This window comes from Pecten maximus, chromosome 16 (genome assembly GCF_902652985.1).
Source record: "Pecten maximus chromosome 16, xPecMax1.1, whole genome shotgun sequence".
Taxonomy (NCBI): domain Eukaryota; kingdom Metazoa; phylum Mollusca; class Bivalvia; order Pectinida; family Pectinidae; genus Pecten; species Pecten maximus.
This window is the reverse complement of record NC_047030.1, coordinates 23,792,466-23,805,248: the sequence shown is the minus strand read 5'-3', so window position 1 is coordinate 23,805,248 and position 12,783 is coordinate 23,792,466. Positions and strand designations below refer to the sequence as shown.

The 12,783-nt window shown below is 33.5% G+C and overlaps 1 protein-coding gene across 1 annotated transcript; it reads right to left on the bottom strand.

The window, feature by feature from the left end:
- Positions 1-347: 347 nt before the first annotated feature.
- On the bottom strand, positions 348-12,782 carry LOC117314732. Its single transcript, XM_033868821.1, has 8 exons — positions 12,559-12,782; positions 11,199-11,271; positions 10,549-10,700; positions 8,197-9,409; positions 7,347-7,484; positions 5,927-6,025; positions 4,966-5,057; positions 348-2,545 (listed from the first exon to the last, which is right to left on the bottom strand). The coding sequence occupies exons 1-8, from the start codon at positions 12,565-12,567 to the stop codon at positions 1,781-1,783; spliced, it is 2,541 nt and encodes an 846-aa protein (XP_033724712.1). The 5' UTR covers positions 12,568-12,782; the 3' UTR covers positions 348-1,780.
- Between the last annotated feature and the right edge of the window lies 1 nt (position 12,783).

Genomic DNA, 12,783 nt, shown 5'->3' with positions numbered 1-12,783 from the left:
GTCTTTTTCAATTAATTTCAATATTGATGTTAGTACACCGTATATGAATGCACTGTGATACAAACTATCTTTATAAAATATGTTATGCAAATATCAGCTTTAAAACCTATAGAACTAAATACGAAATATATTTTTACCCTCAGTATGGAAATTATGATATCTGAAAACCTATTCAGGGATGGACTTTAAGTTTACCGAAATATTTGTTAAACTTTTAATGATAATGCTAATAATTTGACAGATGCATTGTATACATGCTCCGTGACATGGCACATATTCTCAGCGGTACAATATCTCAACTACAATATATCATAAAGAAAGCTTTAATAATTCAACAACACAAAAGATAGTACTTATGAGTTTTTAATTACAACACAAACGACAAATTCCACATATATTTAAGCAAAAATCCAGCTTTCTTGTAATAATATATATAATGTATATTATTATCATAATTTGATGGTCGGGATCTGCGTATTAATTTTACACATGCACCTTATCCCTGAGTAATTCATATATAAAAATAAAAGAAATAATATCTAACTCCTTATTGTTATACAACAAAAATTATATAAATGGAAATATGGTTTGATATTACAATAAGCAAAGCAAAGGACGAAACGCATTTTTTCGAAAGACACTTTCCTGTTTTGTGAATATGCTACTTACTTTATCTATATACATATATGTACATGATTCACGTACATGTAATGGCTCATTATATTGATCACAATTCTTTAGGTTCCATTGTATGTTGTATGTAAATATTACAGACCGTCTCGTAGTCAATAACAGTTATTGTGTTATTTGTAAACATCATCAGAAATTTAAGCCTCACCATATTCGTTCAGGAATTATTTATGTATTACAACATTTTCAAAACAAAACAGCCGCACACTGTCAATATTACTGTGAAAATTAATGTATAATGCATTACAATTTTTTCTGATATATTTATCTTTAACACAAAGAGTGGTCGAAAAATGTGTTTTCAGACTACCGAGAATACCTGCTTTCTTCGGCAATCAAATAGTGCAAATGGCAGCCGTTCGCTATTACAAATATAAGTATAATCATTTTCATTGGACTTCAAACTAAAACAAACTGCATTAAATAAACATTTTGGGTACCAATTTGGGTCCTACAGTCTAACGCCTGGTTGTCAATTCACCCTTAAAATTCCCACACACTTTCAGAACAAGTGTGAAATTAATGTGCCGCAGGAAGATTTGTTAAGTTATCCAAACGGAACAATTTATCTTAAGACCAGTATTTCCTCAAAATGAACAGACCAAGTTGATACATTCAAAAATACCAAAAATATATTGTAAGGTAAAAAAACAAAATATATAATACACACAATAATTGTAACAACATGAAGAAAATATGTGATAAAATAAAAAAAAAACAACAACACAAAAAACTTTCTTACGGTAGCAATTATAACATTAAGACATTTGTTGTGATATCGTATACATGTACTTATTTATCACATAACTTAACCGTAAATAATAATTCTATCCAACATTATTTATCGTTCATTGTGCCAGTCGCCGTTCGATGTAATGGCGGCAATATAATTTACCAATGTTGTTAATAAACAGCCAAGCTACTGACTTTATAGGTGAATATATCTAAAACTGATACATCTTCATTCAGTTGTTGCGGAGCGTACGTTGATAATATTAACAGTATTTTGTTAACTGCCCATGGCTCATTGTGTATATGTGAAGTAGTCCCGAGGAAACAATACCCGTCGCGATGCACATGGGTCTTCCGGCTATACATTTGTATCTTTTCCCGTTTCGTTGACGTTGGTGGAAGGTGGTTCCTCGTTATTTTCTGCGGGGTTCTCTCCTTCAGTGCGTAACGGTTGATGTACAACTGGAAGCCTGGTTGCTCTTTCAAGGTTTACATCAACGAAAGGGTCATTTACAGTGGATGACTGATATTTTTTATCGCCTTTATCTGTTTCAATCTCAATGGCGAGCGTTAAATTTTCGTTACATACTTCAGGGATTTCTTCTTCAGTACCTGTCAGTTGTTGAATGACTGAAAGCCTGGATTGTCTTTCAAGATTTTCTTTAACGGAAGGGTCGTTTGATGTGGATGACTGATATCTTTTATCAAATCTATCCTCTTCTTTCATGCTGGCGGAAGTTGAGTCTTCGTTACCTCCTTGAGGGATTTCTTCGGATTGTTGTATAACTGTGAGTCTGGATTGCCTCTCCTGCATTTCTTGGGAATCAGCGGAAGGATACGTCTTGTATTTTACATCTTCTGAGCGATTTTGCTTCTGTTTACTTTTGATCTCTGGGGACACTTTTGCACTCTTCACTTGCGTGCTTTTTCTGGGATAGATTCGACCTGGAAGAGGCACTGTGAGAGCAGACGTCATATGAGCGTTATCATATTGTGTCAGCTCTCCTGGCATTGTGTTATCGGTAATGACGTCATCCTCGTCGGGTATTGATAACGCCTCCATTGCTTGGCAACTATCATTTTGTTTTCCAAGCAACCAGTAGGTCTGCATTTCTCCTTTCCCCTTAAAAATAAATAACCAATTCAATAAAAGTAGTTTTAAATACATTTCCATCATTACCTAAAATCAACTCGATTCAATTTCAAAAGTCTTCCTTCTTAAAATCTTCTTTAAAGAGCAACAACACAATGATATGCATTATTATGCATAGATGGATTTGTTTAGAACGATATCACGTATTCCCAGCTTCAGTTTTGAAGTTCCACTTCATTTTCGGCTAGTGTACTGGTTAGCCTAGACATCGACGGTGTTAAATCAGACCAAATCATTGATTCTGTCCTAAAATGATAATTTAATTTTGTTCTGCTCTGTGTACTCCAGAAGCAGGAATCAATTGAAAGTTAAATTAGAAACAAATCAAAATATATTTGAAAGTTTTCGAACACCTGATTATCGTTTCACAAAGGTGTTCGTATCATACGTCAAAATCCTAAGTTCTCCCGAGTCCCGTACACTGACTATGAACTTTTTTGTTCTATTCTCAACAACCGTATTATTGAGAGAAGATCAAATTTTCTGTAAAATTCCAGTATCATATTGTTTATCATGCAGTGAAACAAGCAGTATCAACGTAAATTTCACAGATTTTGCTCACTGCTCACAGATATACGTAATGCTCATAAAATAGACCAACTGTTGGCACAGTCTGCGAATATGCATACAATTGGTTGCATGACAATGAGTATTTTGCCCTTGTATCCCTCTTCAAAATTCAAAACTCGGTATCCACATCGGAACAATCGCTCACAAGGCATAGTCGATCTCTGATGCTAATTTGTGATGGATTACGGCGTCATTTTCTGTTCAAAAGGGCATGCTTGCGTACGATTTTAAATTGTTTTCGTAAGTTACGACAGGGTGGCTATGGCGCAAAGTTACGCAAGGTTTTTGCGTCACTTACGAGTTTTTGTGAAACGCTTAGTGATTCGTAAATCTGACTTACGCCAAATTCGTACGTTTCAAGAAGCTTTACGAAACGATACACTGCTCCATAAAAACACCCCTTATTTTTACATAAATAACCCTTCCATATATATGAAACCATATAAATCCAAACAGGAATTCGATTTTTTATTAGCTTTTTTCCACAGATTCAACCTGAATTCAAGTCACATTTAGTTATATTGATTATTTCCTGGATACAAATGTAAATATGATGTAAATACATTTACTTAACATGTCGATCTGATATATACAAATGAATGGTGATAATATCCTTTGCTTGCTATAATGTCTGATTATATGATAATATTCTAAATTCCCATGGCAACCTCACTAATCAAACAAAAGGATTTAGAAGTGCAGCGATGTGTGAATATTGGTTCGATTATCTCATTTTTCAGACTCGAGGTCCCAACTTTCCCTCAAGTATTTAACATTTTTGGTCCCTAGCATCGCTGACGAGTTCTAGAAGAACGAAACAGAGCTGTATTATGTAGCTGTATATCCATAAATGGGCATATACTCTCGTATTATTTCCATATCAAACAATTAATTTACATAATGTCCTATTTATAGTCCCCAGAAAGTACAAAGAAAAGAGGCGCTAATATCAAGCATTTTAAAACTATATTTGCTAGGCTGAAGCGATAATTGTAAGATAATTTTCGACTACAGGTAACAACTCTCAGACCTATTATAGACAGGTGCCTAACATAAAAGGTAACCATTCAGTTGATTAGAATATTTTCAAAGCGTCACCAGTATCACTGCATGATAAGTTCTGAGACACCTACGACCCCTTAATCATGTTAAAAAAACAAAACAAAACAAAAACAAAAACAAGAACAAAACAAAAAAAACAAGAAAATTTTGATTGGTCCTAAATACTAGATAAAACTTGTTTAAATGTAGACAGTAAGATACGTGTATATTGATTTAAAAAACCCATTCTGAATCGAAATCAAGAATGTAAAGAAGTAAAAATATATAACATATAATAGAGTTTATGTGAGTAATCTTTTAAAAACAATATTGATGTAAGTTGATTAACAGTAACATGCAAAGTATCAGAAACAAAATCAGCTATGTAACGGTACCAGTAGTTATATATGTATTTTAATACCAACGAATGTATGCATTCCGGCAGTACATTTGATATTCAATATTGTTAGATTTTAAACGAAAGATAAGTGGGGAAATATCTTACTTCAAGGTTTTGAAATAAGTCATAAGTGACTATTACAGATTTATCTATGTATGTATCTATAGTGAACAATTCGATAAAATATACCAGATGTATAATTCCGGAATATTCAAATAGATCAAAGGTAGATCTCATTGGAAAAAAAAATCAGAGTATACGAAAAACATCATTGTCTAAGCATTGTCGTATAAACGTGGGTAATATTAAATGTGACACATTTATTGCACGGCACTGTACGATAAATTCTATCTTTGCTATCTTCTTACAACAAACTCACCTTAATGTAGATATTGCCTCGTTGCCTCATTATGTAGAAGCCATACTTCGACAGTCGACCGTAAGTCGAATGGCTTATTTGAATCATGTTGGCTGCAGATACAAATATCACAGTTCATATTATAGGGTTACTAATTGATAAGATTGGCGGAATACACATAAGGTAAAAATTGGCATGCAACGTTATAGAGTGTTATTGGCAATCAACACGGTAGATATATCCATTTTGTTTTCATGTTCATAAAAGTGAAAATATAACCTGCTCTCTTTAGCATTATATGTGTATATTAACTGATAGAAATCACGTGACATATTCAGGATTCGTAAGGAACAACGGTTCTCCCATATCTGAATATAATGCTTCTGTAATATGTACAAGGGCTGATTGATATGTTGTGAGCCTCATATTGAAGGATTTGAATTTTGCCGGACATATTGTATCATTTTTCAGTATAATCCCCTTCAGTATCATGGCCTCAATGCCACTTTTATAGAACTCCTTTTCTTGGCTGTTCAGAAAGTCATCCGTATCGGACTGAATTTGTTCACTTTGAAAAAGACACTTGCCTTGCTTACTTTAGAGTGCTACCTCGTCGATATAAACTAACCAAATGAGACCAGTCATTGGGTACACGGCCCTTTATAGTCAGAGAATAGTAGGACTTAAAACGAAAATCCTTGAGTACCCCTTCAATACGAGGATCACAGCATATCAATCAGCCCCTGTACGATGCTAATCAGAGGTTAACACGGATAATTATTCTGAACTCATTATACGCGATCTCTGAATTAAATGAAGATCATCCATTAAAGTCATACCATGCACAATACCTTGATTATTTTTATATCATAGGTTCCATCAAACTTGTGCATCATCAAACTTTGTGTGATAACTAGATTATCCTGATGAAAGGCTAGCAGTGTGCATTTTAATATGTTATTTATATATACATTGTACATACGTTTTCCATAAGACTTCATTCTTGAGGCTGTGTTGATAGTGTCGCCAAATAGGCAATATCGTGGCATTAGAAGGCCAACTACACCAGCCATGCATGGTCCTGTAAAAAAATAATATATATATATAAATCATGTGTATTTGTAATAGTTGAAAACTATTTTAGAATATGGAGAACGAAATATTTTTTTCAACTTTGCATGTATCTGTATTTGTTATAGTTGACAACTATTTTAAGATGTAGGCAACGAACTAATTTATCAACTTTATAAATATTTGCAATACTAGATAACTAAATATAAACAACGGATTGATAAATATAAACAACGGATTGATATATATGCATTATCTTCAATAATAAACAACTCTCAACATAGCTCACGAAATAATATAAATACAGTATGTGTATCTGTAATAGCTGACAACTATTAATATACCAACGGAGTAATATATACAGTATCTGCATCTATAATAATTGAGCTATATCAATATAAACAACGGAGTAACATATCAACATTATCTGTATCTATAATGATTGAGAATTATTAATATAAGCAACGGAGTAATATATTAACATTATTTGTATCTGTAATAGTTAACTCACTACATCACTAGACCAAACGATTAAGGATGCTACTAACAGTGGAAGTAGATATTACCAATGATATCGTCATATACACGCATCCTATTCAAAATGATAATAATTGACGTCCTTTAAAATCATGTATTCAAATGATCATCACATGTTTTCATAACAATTCGACATTTTCATTACCTGATATCTGCTCAACGAAATATGTTTAACATTTTTTTAATGAAATTAGATAGCTTCGTTTAAACGACAACAGCAATTCAGTAACTTCCATAGAAATCGACATCTTCTTCCTAAGCCAGAAATCAATTCTGACGTTAAATATTAACATTGATGTGTAGTCATGAATTGTGTCTCCGTTTGATTAAGTCCTCGGCATGTTGATTTTTGAAAACTTTAAACTCTGAGTGAGGTGATAAAAAGTATCTTGAATTTCTTTTCATCCTCGTCCGGAAGTTTTAATTTTTGTTCGCCAAGTCTGACAAAGAATAAAAACATCTAAGGCTTGTTTCATAAAATTTCATAACGAATGAAATGACAGTTAGGATCATATACATACAATGTATGTTACAATGTCCTTTTTGACAAAATACCAAATAGTATAAAGTTTTCAAAACTTCTGAATACTAGCAGTAAGTGATCCCATGCAGCTATATACAAAATTACATACTTTGTTTTGGTTTTATTTGTGCTTTTTGTTTTGTTTTTGCTTTTTGTTTGTTTTGTTGCAGTGGAAACTTTTAATGTTGTGAATAAGTTTTTAACACATTGTTTATTTTCAAAGAGAAGTTGATGCATATTATTGAAATTATAGAAGTAGCAGGACATTTACCGGTATTCACTCCGAATCGCAGTTTTATGGCCCGGTCTCCTGACAGTATGAAAGGCTTGGTAATTATCATAGCGCGGAGAACAAGAGCTAGATTAGCAATCTCTACTGCATGGCGATCCCTGTTCCGTTTTGGTATTCCTGGAATTCGAAGTTCAAACCAGGTAAACATGGTAACACATTTCTTCGAGGAATGATATAAAATACATGTATACACAAGATATTAGCGCCTTTTAGAACAAAAAGTTAAACATAGTACAGGTAGACCTCAAATAAAAAAACACTACTTTTCTGTCCCTCTAATGATGCTTATAACCTAGAGTGTTGATACTTATGAGGCGATCGAAAGCTCAAAAAACGATCAAGAGAAAGTCTAAATGTGAATTGGAGATGCAAAAGACCCATAATTCAATATGATTTTACAATTCATTTATCACGTATGTTTGAATGACACTCATAACGATATAATACCCATTGATAAACATTGCAATCAAAGCAACCATACGTAAGACAAAAACACACGTACATGTATTAGATAGAAAACAACAACTCAAAATCAATAAAACCAGGGAAAATATACCAACAAAAAATATGGACAGAGGCCCTTGAAAAGAAAAAGATAATACTGTTAAGTTATTAAATTTTACTGGGGTAATATTTCGCGGTTGTCCTTGTCACACCTGGTTTGCTAGTATCAAATCGCGTGTACACGCCTTCTAAATATTTCTATACATTTGTGTTTGGTTATAAATATTCACAGGGGATTTATCTTCGCGCTATAGTGAAATTAAATCCCCGCATAAATTACCAGCAATACCGTAAGACCAAATTAACTTTTGATTGAGTAACTCACCTGATGAAACCATGTAACAATCATTGATGGTCTCAACTTTATATACATCAAAACTATCTAGGCGCTCGTCAATATTCCTGTAGACAGCACTCAACAAATCCACGATTTCTATTGGAGAGCTGACCATCACAAGTCGGTTAAAGTCAAAAATATCGATGAAGAACACAGTAGCAGATTTAAAATATTCGGCATCAATATGCAGATTTTTCTTTAGTTTATCGGCGATCGGTTTAGGCACCATCTGATAGAGAAGCGAATCTGTCCTCCTCTTTTCTTTGGAGAGTTCTTTTGTCTTATGTACAAGTATGATGGCATAGTTTTGGATACTACTTGTAAGAGCTTCAGTAGATACTACAACGAATGGACAAATAAAGAAAACAATAACCAAGCACGTGATGCTGATTGTCATGCTTTCCGTGATCGACGCGAGATTAACGTTTATCTGAGCTAAAATACTTTCACCTAGCTTAACTTGTATATCAAGAAGTGCGTCCATATAAATCGTCATATTGTCAAACCATTTCTGTGCTTTTAGTACATTTGGATTAAGAACATTTTCTTCGGAGTTCTGTATTTCATATCGATACAGATTGACTGTCTTGGTGACATTGTAAGAGGCGCTGAAGTATCCTTCTTTGAACAGATTATCCACCTGATTAGAATACATATGTGCAGTGTAGTAGAAGGCTCGGAACTTGTGTACTCGTCGATTGTACAGTTCAAACGCGTCCTGACTGTTAAAGCCGCCCTTTACAAAAAAATAAGTCCCTAAAGCCCGTTCTACACCAGCATCTTGCTTTCCAATTGTGATTTTGGCGTAAGCGATTAGATCACGCCAGACACTGGCGAACGTGCCGCTACTGACGGTCTTTGTAAACCAGTACAGCATGGTATCAATAATGGCATTATAGAAATCTATTTCAAAGTAAATATCATACTGGTTTTTATTCACAAACTGTCTATGACGCGACAGGTGAGCCAGCAAAGTTTCCCTGGAGACAAATACGGGGTCGTCCCAACCCGACCAGGTCGAATCGTTTGGCCAGGTTGTCAAGGCGGTAAGGGCGTTGTCCGTTTCGATGTACTCGTCCAACAAGAATGTCCTGGTTTCTGGTCCCAGAGCACTAAGGTAGAGCACGCTCATGTCACGTTCCCGCTGCAGGTGATGGATTAGCTGTCCTACTTCCATTGTAAACATTAGCTGACGCATGTTCTAGAAAACAAACACGAGTTCATAGTTTAGCATGTAACCCTACCTGATTTACAGTATCTGTATGCTAATTTATAGGATAACCATTTTGATTTTCATTATGAAATGAATTAGAGACAAAAGGACCTGTGATACCAGCAGGTGAGGAATTGTGAAGATCATCTACCTCTACTTAATTACATAGATAAATAGATATATATAATCATGTTATTTGCCCCAACGAATAACAATATATTTATATATTTTTTTCATTTAGAAAAGTGACATTTTAACGGCTAGGTTTTAGTGCAATAAACGACATCACCACTTTCTGTACAGTACACAACAAAATGCTTAGTATTACTCAAAAGAAATACCACATAGCAGCACCTTAATACATAAAAAAACAATTATTACTAAATTCAGCACTATACACTCAAATGAATGATTGCAGAATAGATTAAATAATGCATACGAGCTAAACGGATGTTTCAAGCTGAATATATACTGTAAATGAACGTATTTTGGCGGTGATCCTAATTTTATCTCTTTTAAACTGTGATTTAGCTAATAACACATTTTTACATGCTAAACAGTGAAATATCGAAAAGTATTAATTCTATAAAAGTCATATATTACACAAGTGGAAAAAAAAATATCACTTTTTCTTATATTTTTCAGAAGTGGAAAAATTCACTTTTTCTGATTCCAAACGACAATAGGAAAAATTGAGATTTGCATATAGCTCTGCCTCATGTTATATGACGTCATAATGTAAGATAGAATACATAACGTCACGAATTGTGAGCCGTTGACAGGGGACTGCAATGAAGTCTTGGAGAGATTGAGCTTCCTCGGTATATTTTGCTTTAAAATGTAATGAATAGAATAGCTAACAGTACATTCAATAGTAATACATATATTTCACTAGTGTGCCTAATATTTTGATATTTTTCACTCGTGCACTATATATACTATCTATATAGAAAAATCATGAGAGAGTGTCAATTCTTTATTACGTTAATTCGTTATATATTGCTAATTCGGGAAAATGCAGCGCCACAAAATGAGTACCTTAACATACGTAAACGACTTGTGTGCGCCAAAATGAGTGCTTTACCAGTTTTTGTCTGGAAACTGAGGTCATGTTTAGTGGAACTTACCTCTTCAGCAGTCGTCTTTTCAGTGATGGATTCAGTAAGGGTGAACACAGTGAAACCCCACAATAGTATGATTGGGGAAATGGTAAGACAGAGCATTCTGGTGAGCTGCAGTCTTTTCCCTGTGTCAGTGAGAATTCCCTGACGGCAGATATCTACGAAATAGAAAATGATGATCGGGTATCCGATGAAGAAGTACGGTAAGATGATACATATATCAATTAAATTATATTTCAACATCATTAAAAGTCACGAGATGTCATTAATACTTATTTTGATGTTTTGTATTTTTGCCGCCTTAATATCTATCAAATTTGTTTAAAAAAATCAAATATACACAGGCAAAATAACGTCATATCAATTTTAGGTCAAATCAACCTGCAGACATTTTACCTGTGTATTCTGTATCTATCAGTGTTCCTTCTTTGTAAACAGCAGGATTTATACTTTAATATAGAATACATAAAACGAATGCAAACAATTAATAAAAGAAAAGTGTACACAATGAAAGTACAAAAGAGAACTAAATGACAGTGTTCTTTACGTCTTCTTCTCAGCAAAATCAAAAGATTAAAAGAAAGCAATTTAAGACGATACAGAAATTTGTTTTCGTAGCCAACGTGAAGGAAGACTTCCATGCTGTTCACACTTACTTTTATTTCTACTTTGTACATCAGAGCTGCCAAATGACAATGTTGATGAAACATTGTTCACCGTTGAAGATGTCTGAAGATAAAGCAAGAATTATTATAATGTGTTAAACCGTGCGATATGCCATGTCTAATATAGATCTATGTCTGTATACGTATACTAGCTCCGAAATGACCAAACTTAATGATTGTAGGATGTTTTATTCCGAATTATATTAACATGATTGATATTGAAGAACTCGTTTATTCGGAACTATCTTTTTGATAAATTACATTTAAATTCTGGCTGGATAGCTATAGGTTATATGACTGTCTATAAGTAAGTATACATATACAATTTGTAATTGTATAAGACTCCGCCACATCTACGTAAATATGTGCATAGATGATTAACACGCACAAATGGAAATATATCAACAGTATTCTAAAAATCATCGCTTCCAAACAAAAAAATATCTACGTAATATAGAGGCACGATAGATTTGTTTACGATCCAATTGATTGATTGAGTTTAAATTGAAAAGATGCAAAGATAATTAAAACTCAAACTTTTGGAGTATTGAAATAGCGTAAATTATGTAACGTTTGTTAGCGTATACATATACAACAGCATATCTTTGTTTTTTTATCATATTTATTTTGTCGGAGACGTACCACCTTTAAATCTGTATCAGGCTATCGGATTTAATCACATATTTTTCGCCAGAATATTAAGTGACTGGGTTAATGATACATTAATTGATTAATAGGTAATAGTCCACCAGATATTACTCGTGTCAGAATCAAATGTGGATAAATTCATTCTCTTGTGAAGTGTTTTAAATAACATTTTACAAAAATATGATAACGTTTTAGTCCTCACTTCATGTATTAATGTATACATATACCAAAACTTGAACGGTACTTAACAATGCCGTATGTACCTTAGAGTATCATCGTGCAAAATACATTCCCAAAGTCAATATGAGTATTGCCATTTCAAACAATTAATCATGGTATGAATGGATATCTACACTGTCTAGAAAGTGTAAATTCGTATTTCTGATCAAGACTGAAACTCCCAGTCCAGTAGTGGAATTATTAAAATTAATTCAACTAAAATTATTACAACAAATATCGGTAATGAAAGTAGGTAATATATGGATATAAAACTTGCACCTCTTGCATAAACATTGTATTTCGCATATTCAACAATGTCGCTTTTCTTCTTCAAATTAAGAAAAGCATTTCTATATTTTAGAATTAGTTTCTTATTTAAGATATTGTATTTTAGTGGTATCAAGATTAATTTTTCATTAACTGGAACTGAAATGAAGCAAAAAAAAAACAAACAACAACAAAAAAAACAACAACAACAACCTACCTTTGCCATGCCGAGTACCGTGATCCTTTATTCCTGACTATTAACGCTTTGTCTCTCCCTGTCTCGAATGTTCGCATAACCCTGGCTACTTATCGTCCCATTATCTTCTACTTATACAACTCATACCGAGACAATCCTATGATTAATTAGCAGTGGTGGTCATGGCAACATCCATAATACTAGGATGATACTCCAATCGCCCCCTCTAGACTATTCATTTACTCT